The sequence below is a fragment of the Barbatula barbatula genome (assembly GCF_947034865.1).
Source record: "Barbatula barbatula genome assembly, chromosome: 17".
In the NCBI taxonomy this organism is placed as follows: Eukaryota; Metazoa; Chordata; class Actinopteri; order Cypriniformes; family Nemacheilidae; genus Barbatula; species Barbatula barbatula.
In genome coordinates, this window is record NC_136780.1 from 3,519,562 (window position 1) to 3,542,477 (window position 22,916).

General features: G+C 40.8%; 3 protein-coding genes across 4 annotated transcripts in view; 2 read left to right on the forward strand and 1 right to left on the reverse strand.

Annotated features, from left to right (window-relative positions):
- rarga (retinoic acid receptor gamma a) overlaps nt 1-4,713 on the reverse strand; it is a 37,287-nt gene extending 32,574 nt beyond the window's left edge. The window contains exon 1 of the mRNA XM_079477906.1: nt 4,521-4,713. The gene's annotated coding sequence lies outside the window, so the exon portion shown is untranslated. The remainder of the gene's footprint in view (nt 1-4,520) is intronic.
- Nucleotides 904-22,916, forward strand: part of fbxo25 (F-box protein 25) — a gene marked incomplete at its 5' end in the record, with an annotated part of 123,264 nt that continues 101,251 nt past the window's right edge. For both annotated transcript variants that reach the window (XM_079477908.1, XM_079477910.1), the window contains one exon: nt 904-907. In XM_079477908.1, the coding sequence (XP_079334034.1) occupies nt 904-907 (4 nt within the window). The remainder of the gene's footprint in view (nt 908-22,916) is intronic.
- On the forward strand, nt 10,108-22,737 carry nr1d4a (nuclear receptor subfamily 1, group D, member 4a). Its single transcript, XM_079478721.1, has 8 exons — nt 10,108-10,714; nt 15,882-16,175; nt 16,291-16,379; nt 16,462-16,606; nt 19,058-19,605; nt 19,772-19,957; nt 20,462-20,672; nt 21,344-22,737. The coding sequence occupies exons 1-8, from the start codon at nt 10,699-10,701 to the stop codon at nt 21,538-21,540; spliced, it is 1,686 nt and encodes a 561-aa protein (XP_079334847.1). The 5' UTR covers nt 10,108-10,698; the 3' UTR covers nt 21,541-22,737.

A 22,916-nucleotide genomic window follows, 5' to 3' on the forward strand; every position in this document is an offset into this window, starting at 1 on the left:
AACCTCCAATGAAGTTATATTCGGAATAGTCCCTTTTCACAATGACGTCATTCAACTTTCGCCTTTACACAAAGCAGTGTATCACAACTTCTGTTTTGCCCTCGCACTAAAATGTAACAACAGCGACTGAAAATACAACTGGTCAAGACATCGGTAAGATTATTATTGTGTTTATTTTGAGGCATGCTAATATTTCGTAACGTTATTGAATGTCGGAACACATATTCGAGTACTTATCCTAGAACCTTCGCTAACGCAAAAAGAAAACAAAACATAAGTACCTTCATAAGTAGACCTTTATCGAAGAATTTGTATCCTTTATCTAGCTTTTGATCTTCTCGTAAGCGACTTGTCATCTAGCCGTATTTGTCGCAGCTGTGTGAAGGCGCTAGCGGAAGTAACAATACACTGCTTTGTGGCAGAACGGAAGATGCGTGACGTCATGTGAAAAGTGCCTATTCCATTGAAACCAACTTGTAGAGCATAATGCTACAAGTGCCAAGGTTAAACGTCTGTATCCCAAACCATTCATGCTTAATTCAATGTTCACTGTCACTTCAATGCAAGTCACTTAAGAAAGGACCGTATGCCACATATATAAATGTTCATTAACTAAATGCACCAAAGGCCTTCCATTTCAAAAAACATACGGCATTGCTTCAAAAACACTAGAGACACAAAACTCACATCTGATAATTAAAAAAAGAAATCCGCTCATGGTTTACATACTTTCTGAGAAACAAATAATTGTCATATCCTGCATAAAATATCCCCACATGTATCCGAGGGATGTTTACGCTCAAAACTTTGATGGCTGAAACAATTTGTCTTCTTGTTATGCATGGGAGACATTACAAAAAGTCATTGGTGAAATCATAACAGCGCTGTGCGCCATAATCTTGAATGAGTTCTGTGTGGATTCAATTGAAGAAAGATGTTCGAAGGCGAGACGTATTGTGTGGAACGTCTGGCCCTGGCGAAAGGAACCTCCGGGTGTTGTGGAGGTCACATGGTCAACAGGGTCAAAAACAAATCCTACTGAAGGTTCAAAGGTCCGACATCATTAACACTCAGATACACAAATCAAAAATATCTTTCTCAAGCTTCTTTTGACTCTTATTTTTATTTACGACTTAACTTGCATGTCACTAAACCCATGCGACTACACGGGACGTTGGTTACAGCGCTGTCAAGCGTTATTAATAAACAATAATAAAATATGGACCGACTCCAAATTAAACAAAGCGTATCATTGTCATCAGGCAGTTGTTGCTGAGAAAGCCCTTCATAAACCTTTTTATTGTTAGAGATAAAACTGACACGTTTGAATTCCTCTGCTTTCTTATTAAGAGTGATAGATGATCTTTCACATCGGAGTCACATATCCCATCAATTAAAGCCCGCCTGAGCCTTTCCTGGCACCCGACAAACATTCATCACACCCAATAATCACAGAACAACACTGACAACACTATAATATCCATCATTAAGCTATTTAGGTATATCATTCAGCCCCCCCCAAAATCAATTGTGAAATAACCAGTGATTTTGACAGGCTCATTTCAGAGCCAAACTAAGTGCGAAAAGTTGGATGGGCAATTTTTTGTGTTTTTACTTTACAAGCATTATAGATGCTTTCGTCATATGTACGTGTCTGAGCCAAAGTTAACTTCCGGTCTGTGTTTGGTTATAATAACAATTTAATTAATATTTTACTGTATGTCAATTGTACAGAATTCAATTAAAATACTCAACAGTTATTGATTCTTTGAGGAGGTCTATAAGAAGTTAATGTTAATGTTTATGTTGTTGCCACAAAAACCATCTATACAGTAAAAAAATTCAGGCCTCAACTCAAAACATTCCTTAATTTTCTGGTTATCTTAATCGTCATTCGGCAACAGATTGTTCCTTAAATTTCCTAAACTTTAACTGATCCAATGAAAAATGTTGATGTAACCAGTCACTATACAAATTAAAGCTGTGGCCTAATTTCTTTTCACAGTGCAATATGTAATCTGTTGATGTATAGTGATGAAATCAGAAACTCTCCTATCGAAATACGATTACTGGTGGTAACACGAGCTGCATTTTAACACCACGTGTAAACAGTGACGCGTCCTGTCTGAGCACTTGTGATCGGATCCCCCAGATGGATCTTAACACCAGGTGTAACCGTTCAGAGGAAAAGAAGAGTGAAATGGAAACAGTGATGGAATAGATTCAGAGGACAAAATGACACATCAGTCGTGACAGTTCTGTTCCATCATGTGATGTGGACAAGCTGAGCACAGGCACAAAAGAAAAAGATAAACAACAAAAGATAAAAACAAAACACTTTGATTTGAGTGGACGTAAAAGAAAGTGGATAACCACGGCCGGGGAGCGTGTTGATGACTGCAGTAATATCTCTGAGGGATACAAGGTTAACTAATTGGTCAGGATCAGATCAGAGCATTAACATGATTGTGGCAAGTTTGTAGTTGCGGTTTTGCGGTTTATTACACAGAGTAATCAGACAAGAAATCTGATTTATAAAAACAAATGAGATGGCCGCCGAGATTAACTAGCTATTTCAGATGAACACAGTTTATTTAATCAGGCCAATGGAAGGTAATAGATGGCCCTCATTACAGTAGCCCTGGCAAAGGAAAGCATTCATGATGAGTATAAACGCACACAAACATTGCACGGACACATTAACAGAAAAAAAGCTGTGACACACACATACGCACACACACAGGGACTTCCGTAAGGAGTTATGGGATACGCTTTCACACGCATAACTTGACACATAAAGTTTTTTATACACCCGTAGTTAATGGAAACATCCCTGCACACCTGCAAAAATATACAAGGGAATCTGAAGGTTTCCTTCATAATTACAGAGTACAGAACAGTTACCCCCCTTCAAAGATCCCCCATAAAACACCTGTTCAGCCCCTCCCTGCTACTTATGTTCTACTGCTCCCCAAAATTCCATAGAAAAAGTCAAAACTCTTGGATTTAGGATTCCAGGAGACGAGACAGATATGGGGACAGTCAGACAGCAAGGTGGTTGAGCGACACACGTGTCTTCATAAAAAGATGCATCCGGTCTATGGCGTATCCTACAACGCTAAATTGAGGAAAAACACAAAAATAGACTAAAGTGGACGATAGTATACAAAACCCTACAGTAAGTAAAACATGTTACTATAAATAACCGTTGTATGAAAATATCCAGCATGTAATATAAATCTAAAACTTGAATAAGGGTCGGGACGTAACGTAATAAGGGATGAAAGCACACTTCACTGTTACGCAAAAGGAAAAATATACTCAAGGACATAATGACAGCAGTTTATCCAAACATACAAACACTTAAAGACGCTCCCATATTCCATTACAGTGACTGTACTGCTGAGAACAGATTCCGCAGTCCTGTTGGAGTCAGAACGGGAGTCTTGGTTGTGGTGAAACGTGAATATCTGGTTTGACAATGGTTTGTTTTTCCTTGTCTCTGATTCTTTTGTGCGAGTTCATGTAAACTCATGTAGCTGATCTCTCAGACATAAACAGCTTACAACAAAAAAAGGGCTGGCCAATTCCTTTCTCATTTAAAAATAGGTGCATACATTGGTTTGGGGATTTGAATGTAAAGCATAGATAGCTAACGCCATTTAATTTTTCCTCTTTATTTTTGTCTCTGGCCCCGAATTTGGGTTGGATACGTGCTGTCGCACATTCAAAATGGCATAAATCATTCACAGCCATCTGACACTCTATGACCGGCTGTAAACTTGCGAAAAACTTTTTAGCTTGTGAAATCACACATAACACAGTGACGAAAAAGAGAGCAAAAAACTCACTAAAATCACAGCCAGAGAACAGGTGCTACAGTGCAGTTCGTCTTACTGTACTTCATTTGAACCATTAGATCATATAAGAGAAAATATGTGACTTAAAGCCACTGTACTGTACATTTACTTAAGCTGCCCCGAAAAACTACTTTTAATGTCATTAATGTAACCCAACGTGTACTTATTATATAATAATTGTTAACTTTTTAAACTAGAATGAAGCCTCTTTAAACATATGTTTTCAGTTAACCGGTAAAATATTTTTACCGTGCAAAGGATGCTCGTGAAAACACATTCCCGAAACCAGAGTCAGTAGGCTACACGACACAAACTAATCTCACATTTACACGCATACTTGTAATTCCCAAAGCTAGGTATACTTAAAACACCAAGAAAAGTGTTCAACGCATGTCAAGTTACAGTCTATCAGGTGGACGAAAAATGTCACTTTGTTTCATCGCGGATGCAGAAAGCACATCAACACAGGTAAATGAAAACACGGACCCACAGCGCAGGCGCGACATTTAGATTTAAACACGTCGATTGAAGTGTTGCCATCAATACGACCGATCGCAGTTTCTTTATGTTTTGGTTTTAAATCACTGCGGCCTGTCGCTCTCTGGATTGAAGTGTAAACAACAGAAGTGTCGGATGGACTTGAGCGAAAGTTACACTCACCCGCTCGGACCGAGATCCGCGAGAAAGATTCAAGGAGTCGCGGGGAGAAAACGCTTTCTTCGTTCATCAGTCCCTTCCACGCTACACCGTCGTTTCTTTCACTCTTCTTCCTTTTCTCTGCCTCTCCAGCTCGCTCTCTCTCTCCCTCTCGCTCCCTCTCTCTCTCTCTCTCTTCTTTTCGTCTCTTAGAAATAATTATGCGCTCTGATTCATGAACCCTGTCTGGGTCACGTGACTCCACCCTTCAAATATACAGCACATTTTTCACAAGCCACAAAATGCCTAGAGGGAAGAAACAGAGGCACGGAAAGCTTAAATTTCTGTTTTTAATTCTTTGCCTCGTTCTCTCTCTCTCTCTCTCTCTCTCTCTCTCTCTCTCTCTCTCTCTCTCACTTTGTCAGCTCTGTCTTTCTCTTCTTTTCTCTGTACGGTGACATGCGTTGCTGAATACAATTTGCCCAGTGTTTTATGCTGAAATATCGAGTATACAAAAAAATAACATTCTGTGTTTGTAGATTTGCACTTTAATTATTGATATTCTCTAAAAGAAGCCCTGAAGGAATATGCAAAGATCTTAAATGTTCTTACTCCATGAGGGTGTGTCTGTCTATGTTCCACGCTGTATGAATACATAACAGTACAGTGTACAGTTTGTGTTTTTGTACAGTTATGCGCTGGTTTGTGTGTGGTTCTGGGCGTTTGCTGGTTCGTCCTAAAGCTTTCGTTATTCACTGGCTTTGGTTTAAAAAAAGCATATACCTCAAAGTGAAGACACACCTTAACTGGCTCCCCTATGAGGGTGCCATCTCAGAGTCACGTAGGTGGTACATCGGGTTTGCCACTGGGTCTGGACGAGAGATAAAAACAATGAAAACAAATTAAATCGAAAGGAACACAGTTGCACTAAGTCATATGTACAGTATGATGATAGTCTAATGTCTTAACAGGTTAGTTCCATATGAAACAAGTTCAAACACACTGCATACTAGAGTCCCATTCATGTTATATTGGCCACCCATAGGTAATAAGAAAGAAGTTATTCTCGTGAGAAAAGAGAAAGTTGCCTCATATGTCTAGAAAAGATATATCAAGGCTGCAACTATACTTTTTTTCAGCTTTATCCTATGACAACACAGATTTTGTATGCAATTGACAACTCCGTTATGTCTCCTGACCTGTCGGGACCTTTGAGGACCTTTGGGTAACAAAAGAACACTTATTAAACATTTTGCATTTAGAAAATCAAGAGACTTCCTTGTTTGACATGAAGCACATGTCAGGTATGTGTAGCAGAAGAAGGCATCAGTAGGGCTGGCATTAGATCTCAATACAAGTCAACAGGAAGTGGTTTTAAGTTGCTGCACAACCATACATCATATTATGAAAACATACTAATTGTCTGTCCAAATCTCCAAGCTACATATTACAAATATATTTCTATTGCACTAAATCTACTTTAATAAGGCTGAGAGCTATATTCATTTGTTATTTGTTTCTTATTGTGTCACTACAGCACATCATTTCAAATAAGATTACAGTACATACTGTCATTCTCTGTATGTGTGTGTCTGAGTGAGTAGGTGTCTGTATGTCAGTAGCAGCAGACAGGTCAGAGGTCAGCAGTGTTTGTGTTTCATTGTCAGTGAAGTGTGTTGGGGGTTGAGATTTATGATCTCGGTGTTGGGAGACTGCAGAGTGGAAGATAATGAAGACAGATCAGACCGCTATCTCTCTCTCTCTCCCCTTCTTTCTCTTTCCCTCCCTTCCTCTCTCGCTTAGTCTCTCTCTCTTCCTTTTTGCTCTTTTCTTTTACACTACCTGTGCGTTTTTGTCTCTCATTCTCCCACAACATTTCACTTTCAAAATGTTCCGCATTTATACTCGAAACGTCTCTTTCTCAGCCGCCCCACCGCTCCCCCTCTCCTTCCCCCCTAATGGTTTCTTCATCACAACAATTTCATTTGTCACACTTTGCTATGACATCATAAGTCATTCTAAGGGCCTCTGACATCATTCATTATCTCCCTTTGTTTTTAATGTCTTTTTTTCACCCGTTTTTGACTTTCAAAGATGACATGCTTTTTCCCTGTATTAATTCTCACGACTGTATGTATGAATAAATGTAAGAAGAATAAAAATTCCACTATGTAGTGTATTTCCTTCTGCCAGGGCCTGGATGGAAAAGACAAAAAAGGAGCAGAGAGAGAGAGAGAGAGAGAGGCTGGTGGCCACGGCAGGTTTTAATCAGCAACAAGATGTCTGTAATGAGATCACTATTTCCTTGCATGCAGATTGATGTCATGTGAAGTTTTGTGCTACAGTGAGATGTGCAGAGCGCAAGACGGACATGTGCATACACACACCTCTCACTCCCACACAGCACAAAAACAGAAACGCATTTACTCAGTTCTGGTCATGCACACGCAAACACGGACTCGAGGTTACAGACATACACAAACACGCACGCCTACATAAAGTCGCGTACATAAACACAGAGTCACGCACACGCGGAAAGCATACGTCTTGGCTTTCAAAGTTTAACGCACGACCCGGCCGATGAAGGGCTCATTCATTCAGCCTGGCAAAACGTACACATTTGGACTCCAACTGACATGAAGAAATAACATACACTGGGAAAAACAACACGGAGAGTGTATCTGGAAATAGCTGGAAGAAAGGCTCTAGTTATGATGTATATTTTTTGCATGAGCGTTCATTTGCACGAAGCCACATGTCGTATTTAATGTGTGGTTGCAGGCGTGTACTTATTTTTGTATGTTTATGCGTGTGTGTCAAAGAAGGGAAGGTCTGAGCAGAGCGTCCAAACAGAGTGCCAATAAGCTCATGCAAATGAGCACACTGCCTACCCTCCAACATATGTGTCCAATGAGAGGTGAATGGCCCTCCTGTCTATACTTCCCTCACAATCAGCCATGATGTCACCGTGAACCCTCTCTGAACCGACCTCTCTGTCAAAAAAACTCTTCTTATTTTCCACCTTTTCCTATTCCACTCACCATGCTGCCTCCAAGTCCAAATTCTTTTGGTAAAGCCGCATTTATTCTTTCTTCTTTTCACCCCCCCCCCCAACTCCCTCTCTCTCTCTCTCTCTGAGGCGCATTATGTGCCTGGCTGTCTCGCTCTAATTGAATCAGCACAAGTAAAGCCTACTGCCAAAAGTACCAGGATGTTCTGATTAAGACAGACTTTGTTTAAGAAGTGGCCTTTCAAAAATTATTCACAGGGTACGGAAAGAAAGTTTCGGTGGAAAAAAGTACGGATAGAAAGTCGGCAGAAGTCAGGGAAGGAAGTTACTTAAAGACAGGGAGTTAGAAGGAGAGGGAACGCTGTGAGAAGGAGAGGAAGGGTTGGTGGGGGCAGCGGGAGAAGCTGTCTGATCCACATATGGAAGCAATTCTGTAATTGCAGCAAAGCTTTGTGCTCAGAAGGAAAGGTCCCCTCCTCAATGCTTTTGCCTCACCAAATAAAACTACCATTGTGTCCGAATGGCATATGTTCTAACACCATTCTAAACAGCATGTGACACTACGCCATTATATAATTGTATGGGTAGCAAAGTAGAGTGACTCTTTGTTCTTTGTTAGAATACAAAAACCCTAGCTAAAGTGGCACATGGTGTACTTTTAAAATGCTACAAGTTGTGCAAAGAGGGTCTCCATAATTCAACTGAAACTAAGTTTTAAAATGTTTTTACATTGTTCCACTGTTAGATCTACTCCACCGCACTCCCAGTGCCTTTCGCAGGGAGCTCGGTATAAACTTGTTAAATTGCTCATCAGCCTTAGAGAATTTGGCACGACTTCACATGCACAATAAAGGAGTGATAGAGTTCGAGCAGGTAAGTGTTGGTGGGCAGGAGGGAGAAACAGATAGATGACAGACACTGATGGCTGTCTGCCTAGCCCGAGGCACAAAGTGTTTCTACAGCGAGCGTGTTGGCAACAGGCCCCGTTCAGTTCCCAAACCTCCGCTCTGCCTCTGTAATTATCAGCGTGCCATGCCATAACATGTTCCTAGGTGCGTGAGTTGCCCACAGTTATGGGTTCATAGCTGCAGAACAGAGCTCCAAATTTAACACAGCCAATTAACCCTGGCAACTGTCAAAACAGCACCGAAACAGGGTTTATGTAAAGGCGCCGCATTCTGAATTATTTCTATCTGGTGCAAAATGTATCATTTCAATCAACGTGTCAAGAGCACAAGCTGTAATCAGGCTTTGTAAAGGTTTCACAAAAAATGAAAGCGAGCAAGAATGTGCATGTCTTAAAGGAGATAAAGGAGACATTAGATGTAGCCTATTTACGTACAACTCAATATCATCTGTTACTATATAAATCCTGGTTCAAGCTGATGCAATCGAACCTCAAAATACAACCAACAGAACATTTATAAACAAAACAAAATGTTAATATCTTTCGGATTGAATCATAAATGAAGCATAAAAGAGAATCATATTAAATAAATAAAAATCAAAACCGGATGTGCTTCTGGACCAGCGTGTAGATCTTGCGAAGCGGTCTATATTTGTATACAGACTTGGCTATAATAGTAATTATATTAATATATTTATATGTACACAGGATTCTAGCACAATGAGGGGGGCCTACACAACATGGGGGTTTTCTCCGTTATTACCATAAGAATTGGGGTTTTGGACTTAGCATAGATGGTAAAAAGAAACATTCTACTGTATGCTTGCATTTATGAGTAAGTCCAATAGAGTTGTTGACTGGTTAAATAGCCACTTTTTGCATTTCTGTGACCTCTAGTGGTAATCAATAGAACTGAAATTCAAAGCCATAATAGATGATCGACTTTAATGCTGACTTGGAAATTCATCAAGCATATGTATAGCACAAATTATTACATTTTAAATATATTATTGCAATGACGACTATTTACATATTTTACCATAACCTTAATTCTGGTGCATCCAAGAGCAATTACATCGACAATAGCCATCAAAAGTAAAGACTGTAGAAAGTGATATTAAATTATTTTAAAAAATCGTATCACTTTAGGCAAAACATCAAGTGCATTGATGTGTCTGGCTGACACCCGTTTTCTAACCCATTTTATTCTTTTTCTAAAAAAAGAGTTGCATAGTCACCAGATGTCGCCGTTTCACCATCATTTAAGTTAAAACAAGAAGGTTAACATCGTCACGAATCACAGCTCCAAACATCATATACAAAGTAGACGGGGAAATCATTTATATAATTTACAAACAGCGTTTCAACACGACTTTCATCCTAACTGCAATTATTCAACAAAAAGTCAAATGTAATAACTACTCCAAGGTGCGTCACAACAACAATCTATTCGCATTTCGGGGAAATTGGGAACGGCCGTCTTTATCATCGTGTAACGCATTACCAGCAAACCTCTTTGTCACTTACTTAGTAAACGTGTATACAGACACTGCGTCTGTTTGCCATGGTGCGCACATGTCGGTGGGGATTTTAAAACAACCGCGCCAAAAAAGTCACGCAGAGCCCCGCCCCGTCCATGTGCATGCCGCTCATGTCTTCTCGTCTCACGCTGCGTTTTGCATAAAATGTGTGTCAGTAGGACAGAGCTTTCCACGGCACATGCAGAGGGCACATGCGGCGTGGCTTTACCGGGGCATATCACGCTCGAATAAGCGCATCCAGCTCAGCGCTCGCACGCCCGCCAATGAAATCGCGCGCCGGGATGGAGAGGAAATAGAAACCGAGATCGTGGGGCAGGTTAGAGTGAGATAAATCCACGTCAAAGAGAACAACAACAGAGGTTAACGGCTCCCACTAAATCCAGTCACATTTGCCAATCACCTGAAAACGTGATTGATGTGGGTGTGACTATTGTCAGCACGAGTGAGTTTGACAGCCCCACGGTGATGCTGTGGCATTCCAGTGAGACATCATCTGAGCACTTATGCGTCTTTCATTCTAGATAGAAAGCAGTGTCCAGGTAGCTCGCGCTGAAGGTCTGACCGTGTCGGACGTGACAGTTCCGCGAGTGTATTTTTACCCACTATTTGGCTGGACTGTCTTGTCTCTTTTGGGCCGTATGCGCAGGAATTTCGTGACTTTTTCACCTGTTTTCCTCCGACTTTTGCTTCCACGTACTGAGACTCGGAGCATTTTTTGAGGACAGACTCCGAAACATATCAAGGATGGACAGCAGTCCCGGTAAGTAACTGCGAGTGCTTTTGCATATTTATAATGATGTTATTTGTATATTGTTATTATAAACAGAATCTTTTGATCATGTTCACGTGGACTTCATTATATCTAAAAATGATCACTGTAATGATTTCGCATTCAATGCAGATTTTGTCTTTGAGTTATTAATGCATGCAGTTCATAGACTCGTTCTTTTGGATGTGTCATGTGAGGTTTTGTTGTTTTTTACAGTTGTGCATTACTCATAGGGAGCCCATTAAACACTATTACAATTTTTGAAATAATGCAGAATGGTGTCTAGTGAATCATCGACTCTCAGCAGATGCATTGGCATGCATGGTTGCGTTTAAGGTCCATCTATTTATAGTCTCGGTGAGAAGTTATGCAGCAACGCACTTGAGTAATAGTTCATATCTGTTCTGTCATAAACTCCGTGCGATTGCTTTCATGGAATCTGCTTAGAAACCAGCATGCGTGCGCGCGCCTGCGCTAACAACTTCCTGTTCCAAGCCATGAAAACAAACTCACGTGTAGATAGTCCGAGCTTGCTGAGAACGCTTTCAAAATAGCCTCAGTCATATCAGCACAGCTTACCAACGTAAAATATAGTGTGATCGTTCATCTTATAGCCAAAGTCACTAAAGGAAAGTGATAATGGCAGCCGTAGTTTAAATAATGAGAAACGGTTCATTATGGTATTGCTGGAAATACTCGCACGATGCGACCGACACATTTACATTAAGTCATTTAGCAGACGCTTTTATCCAAAGTGACTTAGAAAGAGTTCAGGGAGCAATAAGCGATATGTCACACAAGAGCAACAGTACAATAGGTGCTAAAGTTATAGTTTCAAGAAAAGCTGGACCACCACGCACTACTGCGACACGGTTATTAATGCATATGAATGCAACAACTGTGTTTATTTTGCAATACATTTCGCATGTAAATGTACTCGTGCTTGCTTCAGCTTTCATCGAAGGAGGTTAACCGGCTAAGCGGATTCAGGGAAATGGACTGTGGTTAGCCAAGGGGCACTCACATGCTGGATCAGTCAAGTCCAGTTCGATGTTAATTGACGTCTGATTCATATACAAAAGCTGAAGTCACGTTTCGGGACAGGTGATGAAAACAACGTCTCGTGCTCGGCGCGCCCTTTCAACTGTATGCATTTGATAGAAAGCACAGCATGTCAAAGTGACGCGACACGCCTCAACAAATGATGACTTGAATGGAAATAATACAATGTCACGTGACTTTTAAACGATAAAGTAGACTATAAATAGGCAATAACAAGTTAATTAAAGGGATAAGTTACATTAAATGAACTTTGAGATATCAGATTCTAGAGAAGTTAAATTTGATAAAAAATTGTATTTGTTTATTTTTGACACCTGTCACTTGTTTTCGAAACAAATAAGCCATGTACTGAAAAGAGTATTGTCTACTTTTAATATAAGCTCATTGCTTTATTCATTGTATTATCCTATACATTTATACATAGGTATCTAGATAAGTAGCCTACAGGAAACGTGGTACAAATGTACAATACAGATACAGTCACTGATGCCAATTTCCCCCCCCATTTCTATTTCGCTGTGGATCTTTTCATGTGAAAGCAGCAGTCTAACATAGCCCAGTAAACTCTTTCTGCAAAACCCGTGTGAACTATTGGAATTGGTTTACTAACCTACTGACATGGACGCTGTAGAAAAACCATGAAGGATTTTTAGCAAAACGACTTTGAATTGTGAAAGGAGATTGTTTAACATTGGCCAAACAGGGAGTTTTTATTTTTGTAGGCTGTATACAGCTATTATCCGGTCAGCTTTATTTTTATACTTCCTGAAAAACAATGCTGTGCCTTTTATGGGGCTTTTGGATCAAGTCCAAGTGATGCGCGTAACCTTGACACGACATTGTGCACATACTACAATAAATGCAGATCAAGCGAGGTGAGCGCGCTTCAATATTATGCATAGCAGCATGCTCTATATACAGCGATTTTCAATTACAGCCGAGGCGCGGGGTTTCACATGCGCGCTCCAGGGCTTCGCCCGCGTCTGCTTGCGAGCGCGATGTCTTCCCACGGAATGCATCCACTCGCCTACAATCGTCCTCACGTGCGTGCGCTCGCTCAGCCGCGTGCGGCGCGTGATTACACCCCCCCCACCCCTCTGTTGCTTTCACCGACTCTGTTTTGATGCAGATTGCGCGGTGGAAAGGGGGAGGTTGGTCAGTGGGTCAGCGATTTCATGCAGTCGGTGTAGAGAGCCTCATCACGTTTTCCTGCCTCATGCAACTTCGGAGCCTTTAACATTACAAGCCTCATGAGAACGTTCTGCTTTGTGCATGCACAAAATCCTCCATTCAGTTGTGTTTTTTTATTTTGCAATTCTGAGGTCAGTTTAGGACTTCATAAATAAAACAAACGGAATGCTTTTGCTTTATATCTCAGCTCAGTTGATGTGATCATTCGCTTTTATTACCAAATCAGTGTTGTCAAGACAAATGTGCTTCATGCACTGCACACACACACACACACACACACACAGGTGTTATTTTATTATAGACTTTTATATATCTGGAATGCGACTTGCACAAATTGCGTGCATCTCCTGCCACTGAAATGTAAAGGAAAGGCATTCAAGGAGAAGTATGTCAGGTCTTGTTTCTGTAGGGAGGGAGTGAGACGAGGGCAGCGTTGGAGATCAGAGTTCAAGGAATTACTGTCCCTGTAAAGTCCTCACGTTTCTGCCCCTTTCTTTAGCTCACAGGCAGATTAGCGTTTGCATTGGGCAGCATAAATTCACAATGAGATACTTGCTGATTCTTCAATTAATGCGGTGTTTCCACCGACCTCAATTTATACCTGTTTTTTAAAAATCTTCATTTAGTCAATTTATTATTGAAACAGTACTGTACAATTTTGGAATTATTGTTCCGCACAGAGTAAACCGAGCTGGTTATCTTTGGCGATGGACATTTATCATCACACCTATTTTGGATAAATGCAATTATAATTAAGGTTTTAGATTATTATTATAGATTATTATATAACCATGTCGTAGCAGGTGCTCAAAAACAGCTGCGCCTTAGAAACTAACATTTTCTGTTTTTAATTAAGGCATAAACTGTTATTCGGAATGTCATGCTCCTTTTAAGTTCTGCGGACTCACATGCGTGTTTAGGTGTGCGTTTTTGTGTGTGTTTGGGTGGGGTTACTAAGCTGGGCAGGTCTAAGTAACATGCGCAGGTACGCCTCTTTATCACAAGGCTGTGGAATCCAGCACTGTATTATGTCAAAAACAAATCCTGCTGCACGTGCCAGTGGAGGATCACAAAAAGGATCATAAAAACACAAAAGCTAGGTAAATACCAGTAAGGAAATAAGTTTGAACTTGTTTACTACAGTAGGGTTACGCATAGTATGCTATAAGGAAATGACAGATTCACGTGGATCACAGTGAAAGCAAAACTGTTTATGCAAATTGACAAATTGAGACTGTTAAGTAGCCCAGTAGACTTTCTAGTGTGGGCCAATGTTGTCCTACATAAAAATCATCCCACAGACTTAAATAACCGTAAATTCCCATAAATTCCAACACATTTTTTTCTGACCCTTTGCTGTGAGCAGCCAAAGCACGCCTCCAAACTCTCTAGGAACATTTAAGCAATGTATTAGCATCCACTGGGTAATATATCAGGGCAACTTCGGGGATATAATGACAGAGGCTTCTCAGATTTTTGGCAGATGCTTTTACCCAAAGCGCATTTCACTGCATTCTTATGCTATGCTTTTTTAGTTTTAGACCCTGAAACTCGAACCCACAACCTTTGCATTGCTAGCACAAGGAAAAAAATCACGTACAGCCAACATGTGGCTTGGTTTAAAGTGGCCTGTCGATGTGTGTGTGCGTATTAACCGCACGTCCCTGGCCCAGTCCTCAGGTTGTTTAAAAAGTCAAACCAAAGCCACCGTGCACATTCTACCAAAACGTGACTCTGAGTTGCCCTTTCTCATAGGAAACGCTTGTGTGCTCGAACCGTAACATCAGCCCAAAAGAGACACACGGCATCCTCCGGTGCTTGCACTCCCCGTGATCGAGGAGCTTGTGACTCGCGGTTGTTGTCGATGTTAACACGAGACTGCGGATTTGGTTTTGGGAAGGAACGGTGTCAGTAATCCATGTGAGGCGGCGGTCAGGTGTTGTGCAGTTGGCAGGGGCACTGTGCCAGCGGAGCCATGCAGAGCTATTATTGGAGTGGAGAGGCGGGAGAGCGCGCGGACACGTGAGACCATGCCTCAACTCATCCTGAGCGCATGAGCGGAGAGGATGCTATAGGATGTTGAAACCCAGAGGGAGAGAAAGCGAAACCAGCGGGGGATGAACATCAAACACGCACATAGTGTAGGGATGCTAAGACAAACCATAGGCTACAACACATTCAGGGCTTTTTCTTCGGTTGTTTCAAATGGGGGAAAAGGGATCATGTCATTTTTTGTGAATGTACATATTATCACATCACTGCTACATTGTATTACCCCTTGCACAGATGCAAACAGACACAGAAATGTATTACTTATGCATTATGCATTTTCTTTGTCATTTTCTATTAGTGTGTTCCCTGGAAATCAAACCCACAAACGTTGCACTTCTAACACGGTGATTCCAATTGAGCAATAAAGCAACTCCTCTAAAAGAGCAGAGCTCACTTCCATCATTACAAAACCTACAACTTAACAAGTCTTGCAACATCAAGCTTAATAGAAGTACATTTCGACTTCGATCTCTAAAAACAATGAACTCAAACAAAAATAAACTTATTTCATTGACTTGGGGATTTACTATGTAATAACATACCAGCTTCCTAAAATTCATCATACTTATAAATTTGATTTAATTATAAATGTAATTCAGTGTTGCAAAACACTGTTTTTGTATTAACAAACATACTGTGATTATGTAACATAACTTTGTTTATACTCATGAAATGATTCTTTAATAGACTGGCAGATAATGAGCGTTAGGGTTCGGCTCACTCCACCGGTTCCTTTCCGAAGAACCGCGGTGGCTGACACGAGACCTAAGATCACAAAATGTTGTCACATTTTCGCAAATCATTGCAACCTTTAATATTTAAATCTTACATTAAAATATTTCTTTTTCTACAGGGAGTGTGATACTGTATGCTGGTTCCAATGGCAGTGCCAGCCCAAGCCCGGGAAGCCCTTCTAGTGGTTATCAAACCCAATCTCCCTCCTCTCACTCCCAGCCCTCCTCCCCAGAAGAGGTCACCTTCACTGAGATCGGGACCGTAAAACAGCAGAGAGGTTCTCCATCTCCTCCAAAACTGGTCTTTCAGTTTCCTGATGTCTACAACAACTCCTCAGCAAATTCAAACCAGCACAACTACTCCCATCCCATCGCTGGCAAAAGGCCTTGTGGGTTCACCGGGACGTTCACCAGTAAGTGACCTCCAATTTTGGTTTCACCTGTAATATGGAAAACATCATCATCTTTGTTACTTGGAAAGCGTGTGCATTCATGTCCTGACCTCTGTATCTCTCTTTCGGTGAACAGAGACAGGAGGCATGGTGCTCTTATGTAAAGTGTGTGGAGATATTGCATCAGGATTTCACTATGGTGTGCATGCATGCGAAGGCTGCAAGGTAAGAAAAACCCGAAAAATAAAAAAGGGTTGTCTCTCAAAGCATCGATCATCATATAATATTTGTGGTGTTGTTGTTGCAGGGGTTTTTCCGGCGAAGCATTCAGCAGAACATTAACTACAAGATGTGCGTGAAGAACGAAAACTGCATGATCATGCGCATGAACCGAAACCGTTGCCAACACTGCCGCTTCAAGAAATGCCTGTCCGTCGGCATGTCCCGTGACGGTAAGGATTCTGAAAGGTTTTGCATTGATTCGTGAAAAATAACGAAAAACCGTACTGCAGCCCAACGGCACACCATGCCCTCTCGACCTACTTTCCTCTTTTAGTCCTGCATCAATGGTAACTTTCACGAGAGCCAGTTTCTTTTAGTTCTGCTGTGTGCTCCTTTCGTCTGCACCATCCTTTCTTTGGCCCCTTCTTTTTCTCACCTCCTTTTCTCGGTTGCTTTACCCCACCCCCCGCACGTTCCCGAAGCTCAGCCTCCCGATGCCTCCTAAAGACAGTGATTTATGAGAGATGGAGTCGTGCGGTCCCTGAAGCTATCTGTCATCTGGAAAACTGCAGCAAATACAGGAATTATTTTGAGAAATTGGAACGAGGGCGACTTGATTACTGCGCGCGTGCCCTTATAACATCCTCAGCAATTAATATACCGCTGCGGCGAAAATTAAGCAAGAGATGCAGAAAACCCAAGCACGTGAGCTCTTTCGCCGTCGGTAGAACCATATCTCAACGTTAAGAGAACATTGAAGCGAATAACTTTGAAGAATGGGGGACGTTTTTGGGAGACCCAAATAACTGACACCCATATTGTACTCGTACATTGTGACCTATTTAAGCTGGGTTTGACTTTAGCGTCAGATTCTCTGCATTCCTCGTGCTGTTACCGGTGCACCAGTAAAACAGATCTGAGTGTAAGCTCATGGTGGGCTGTTTTGTTGGATTGCACTGATGTTGCTCTAAGAGGGCACCACCAGCAGAAATGAGTCCACTGGGTGCACAGCAAAGGGGGGAAAACAGTCATTTTAACCGTGGTTCCTGAATATGTCAGGGCCCACAACCTAGAAACCTGTTTCTTTGGCAGGTCTTATTGCACAAACAGGAAAACCTCATGTAACTGCCTCAAAACCACAATAAAGCAGATGCCCCCGATTTCACAGCAGTAAAAGTTGTAATTATGGTTGTGATACAAACAAATGTTTGGTTTGACACGATGGCATGCTTTCACTTCCGACATCAATTGGTAGACGAGTTGCTTTGATCTGTTTGTGATTAACTTTATTAATGCAGTGAAATTCATACCAACAACTGACAGAATTCTAGTTCAGGTCAAATGCATGAGGGGTTGCAGGTTAGCAATGCAAAATATTTGAGAGAAGATGCCGAACATGCTGAAGACTTGTCCTCCGTGTTCTGGGCTTATCTCGGATGCAGGTGCTATAGGATGTAGATTATATATGGGGCAGCACTGCTCTCTCTTTTCCTTCCACTTGCGTCTTGTATACCTGTGCACCACAAACCTCACTGTCACCCTGAATCTCAAAATGATGTATTGTTCTCCTCTCTTTTCCTCTCCTCTCCCTCTTACCACACGTATTAGTTTATCTCCTTATAACAGTGGCATTGTCATCACGTTCAGCCCGACCCACTGCCCTACTTACAGCTGGAGTTAGAGGGAGAGGAAAGGGATGAAGAGTGGAGGGGGATGTAGTGATTGAGAGAGAGATGAAGAGTGGGGGGTACCATAGATGCTATTTTTAAACTCAACAGCTGATAGGTTGAAGTGAGTGAGGGGCTTAAAAAAGATGCAGAGAAGTTATCTAAGCAGCATATTTTATATGCATCCGTATTTTGAACAAAGGTTAGGCATGTTGTGCCTTGCACAGCCGTTGTGCTATTTGCGTTTTTCCCACCTCTAGAAGACAAGATTTTATTTATTTTATGTGCTAGGTTATTTCTGATACTCCCAAGTGTTTTGTTATGAAAAAATCATTTGTCTCTCTCACGCTTCATAAAAATGTTGATTACAGGTCGGCTAGATTATTATAAATGACTATTAAAAGACGTTTGTTAATTGAAATCAAATAAAAGATCCACACAAATATTATTTGAAAGACAAAAAGAATAGAGAAAATTAGACATTAGAGTCACTAAAATAATGTCTGAAAAATACATGAAAACTAAACTAACCCGTAATAAATGCCACTATACAAAAACTAATAAATAAATTGGCAAACTAAAATTAACATGAAAACTACAAATATGATAATAAAATACTATACTAAGTTAAAAATATTAATATTAAAACTATTAGTCACTTAAATAAGTCAATAAAATGATATTCATAAACTAAAGAGGAAATAAAATTAATTCAACTTATAGAAATTACACAAAAAAAATTGAAAATGACAAAAGTGCATTATAAAACTGCTAAAAATAAAATAAACATAAAATGATTTTATTAGTTACTTTTAATATTATGAATATGAAATATTTAAACTGAGAAGCTGCTTGTCAGAAAGATCTTGATGCTCTAGTTGATCATTGATTGTAATGGTTAAACTAATCCTTTGTTTTTGTCACTCATGAGTTAAGACCAAGGATAATAATATTTAAACTAAGTAGTGTGAGCTGTGATTTCATGTTGTCTTTCGTATCTCTTTCTGACCCCAGCTGTCCGTTTCGGTCGCATCCCTAAGCGAGAGAAGCAACGTCTGTTGGATGAGATGCAGAGCTACATGAACAGCCTCAACGAATCAACCACCATGAACATTGAAACCTCTCCACCACAGGAGCCGCCCACCAGCCCTAATGAGAGCCAATCCAAAGAGGCCATCGGTGCCTTATCCCGAGCATACCAAGACATCTTCACAACCACACAGGACCGCATGAACAAAAGAGCCATCAACATCAACACCAGCAGCAGATCAAGCACCTATCACAACAATCCTTCTCAGGACGTCAACTACCCTCACGCTGACCCTCTTCTCGGGTACCACTCGGCCTGCCAGGAAAGTTTCTCTGCCCCACCCATCGAGAGCAAGTGTCCAGTACTAATGGATAACAATCGGTTCAGCTACGCTTCTTCGTTCAATCAAAATCACCAATCTAGCTCGTCCCCGGCCACGCAACCCACTCAGGCCAACTACAACAGCTACCCGGTTGGCGAGACCAAAAGCCAGACCTGTCCGTTCAAGCTACCTGCCGGCTCCAAAGTGCTGGTGAGAAATGTTTTGAGATGCTGTTTTATTATATACAGCAATAATATTACCTTTAAAGGGACCCTGTGTGGGGTGATATGATGCAAATGCAATTTAAGATCGTTATAAAGGAATAGTGAGCATGTGAGCCTGTTACGGTTTGGTAGTAAAAATCTCTCTCTTGTAGGCCTGTCCGTTGAACGCGTGCCCTGTGTCTGCACCTGGCATCTCCAGTCAGCAAGTGTGGGAATCTTTCTCGCAGTGTTTCACCCCAGCTGTGCGTGAAGTGGTGGAGTTTGCAAAGGGCATACCAGGGTTCCAAGGGCTTTGCCAGCATGATCAAGTCATGCTGCTGAAGGCGGGAACTTTCCAGGTGACTACACAACTCTCATCACACTCCACCCTTTTTTTATAAGAACGACAGTAGTTCGCCCAAAAATAAAAATTCTGTCATTACGAATTCATCCTCACGTCATTCTAAACCTGAGAAATGTTTTAGTGGTTTTGTGTCCATTCAATGGTAGTCAATGGGGGCCAATGTTGTTTGGTCACCAGCATTCTTCAAAATATCATCTTTTGTGTTCTGTAGAAGAAATAAAGTCATACAGGTTGGGAATGGCGTGGGGTAGTGAATAATAAAATAATTTTGAGGTAAACTATCGCTTAATGCTTTTTCTATAATAGGAGACAATAAAAGTTGCTCTTTTCTGTACAGTAAAGCTAATGTGATGGTTATGGATGGTTGTAACGGGCATCTATTGACTTATATTGTATGGAAAAGACAAACATTCTAAAACATCTTGCTTCTCATCCTCTGAAAAAAGAGAAAATGGTGAGGAAACAAATGTCACATTATTTCTTATCTTTTTTCTTGCAGGTGCTTATGGTGAGATTTTGCTCACTTTTCAACTACAAGGAAAGAACAGTCACTTTTCTAAATGGGCAGACATACCCACTGGTGACTCTTAGGGGACTGGGCATGGGCTCCTTGCTAGATGCCATGTTTGACTTCAGTTCGAAGCTGTGCTCTCTTGGTCTGGAGTCAGATGAGATGGCACTTTTTATGGCAGTGGTGCTGGTATCTGCTGGTAAGGAAAACTAATTTCAAATAATTGCAATGCAACCATCTAATAACCACTTAGCAACATGCTAAAATGAACTCAGAACACCTTAAAGGTCCAGTGTATGAAATTTAGCGGCTTTAGCGGTGAGGTTGAGAATTGCAACCAATTGCTCACTTCACGTCTCTCCCCTTCCTTTACGAAGCACTACGGTGGCCGACACAAGATGCCATCATGATTTCGCTTCTTTACCGAAGGAGATAACACATTTACGAAACACTCTCTGTAGAACAGTTCGTTTAGTGCTACTGTAGAAACAACATGGTGAATTCCATGACCCGCTGTGTATGTAGATAGAAATAACGCATTCTAAGGTGTTAAAAACATAACACTTCATTTTCTAAGGTCTTTATACACCTCTGAAGACACAGTTATGAATATTATATTGCATTCCTGTCAATAGATCCTTCACGAAATGACACACTGGACCATTAACAACTGCTTTACATGCAAGCATTACAGATCTTATAAATATCTTGAAAGTCTTGCGATAGTTTCCTTGCACATACGGTAACAGTTACACATTAGATCAGATTCTAGGTTTTTGTAAAAACACGGACTATTCAGGTTTAGTTATCAGCTGTGGCATGTCTGCACATTAGACTGCATACATGATACATTTCTTATTTGATTTACAGATTGCTATGGCATTTCGGACACTGTGGCTGTCGAACAGTTACAGGAGAGCCTCATCCTGGCGCTGCGCACCTTAGTGACCCGTCGTCGTCCTGACGACAGCTCCATCTTTCCTAAGCTGCTCCTGCGCCTGCCCGATCTGCGTACCCTCAACAGCCTTCACTCCGACAAGCTGCTTGCCTTCCGCATCGACCCCTGAGCTATTCCTATTGGTCAATGCAACTGCCGCTCGGCTCAACCAAAAGCTGCAACCGGCCAATAACAGCTTGCCTACTCTTACGGAGAGAAAGAATGCGCATTTAGATAAAAAAGGCAAGTTTCCATAGGAACCATTCATTATGATGTATGTTAATAAGGAACACGTTGAACAGATGCTCTCAGTGAGATCTAAACAAGACTGTATCTCCATTTTAAGCTTTTACCCATCATATGCATTGGACCAAGAATCCTCTGGCCTTCTGTTCGGCTAGTCTCGAAAACATTGTTGTTTATATTTATCACAGGGAGGAGTTGCCAGTCATATAATCATGAATAAGCTTACTACTGAACTTTTACAGACCAAAAACGGGTCATTCCTTTGTACTGCCTGCAATGAAAGAACACAGGGTTTTTAGTTAGCAAGTACACAATGTATGCAGTAATTTTAGGGACCATTCTAAGCCAGGTAAGTGTGTGTGCCTATGTGTTTGAGAAAGGGAAATAAATACTATGTATATAAGACGTAGATATCCCTTATGATCACACACAGATTTCAGTTTCATTCAATTAAAGCGTACATGTTAGTATGTAACATTTCATGACACAAATGTACTGTATCTACAGAATTCCTATATAGTTATCATTTAAGTTGTTTGAATATGATACATAACCAGGTTTTAAATGTCATTTTACGTTAGAAATTCGATGCAAGTGTCATATTTGTTAATATGGATTTTTTATCACCGTCACGCTCAAACTGTATGTCAAGTATATATAACCATCTGTTCTTCCCTATATCTGAAGCTAAGAATACAAAACCAGCAAACATTCTCCTACGCATGTCATGTTTTACAGTTTCTTCCTGCTGTTTTCTTGCTGTAAATATTACAAAATGACAGATCTGGCTGATGTATCTGTAAGATCAGAGAATGAGGGATATGAAGTTTTGCGTGTGACTGAGATGGTGCATGTGGTGCCTTGTTGTAAGCATTGGACTAATGTTGTGGGAAAAGGCCCCTGAACGTCTGGCACCAGCAGAGTATCTTCACAGCCTTAACTGACATCACTGAGCATGTCAGGAGGACGGGCTGATTTTATTAAGAAGCTAATGATTATGTTTGTTAAAATGATGTTACTCAATGATGTATATTTTGTAAATTGTTTTCTTCTGTAGAAGCAATATAAATATGAGATTATCTATCTTGTGTCCTTTTATTTTTTGTATTTCAATAACTTGTCCATTAGATCTTTCAACAAGACTTTATACAGCATGATCCAAAAATCACAATGAAAATATGAGTGTTTTTGTTTGAGCCAGGAAATAAACTAGGGACGCACCGATATGTTAATTTGGGCCGATGACCTTTACCGACGATT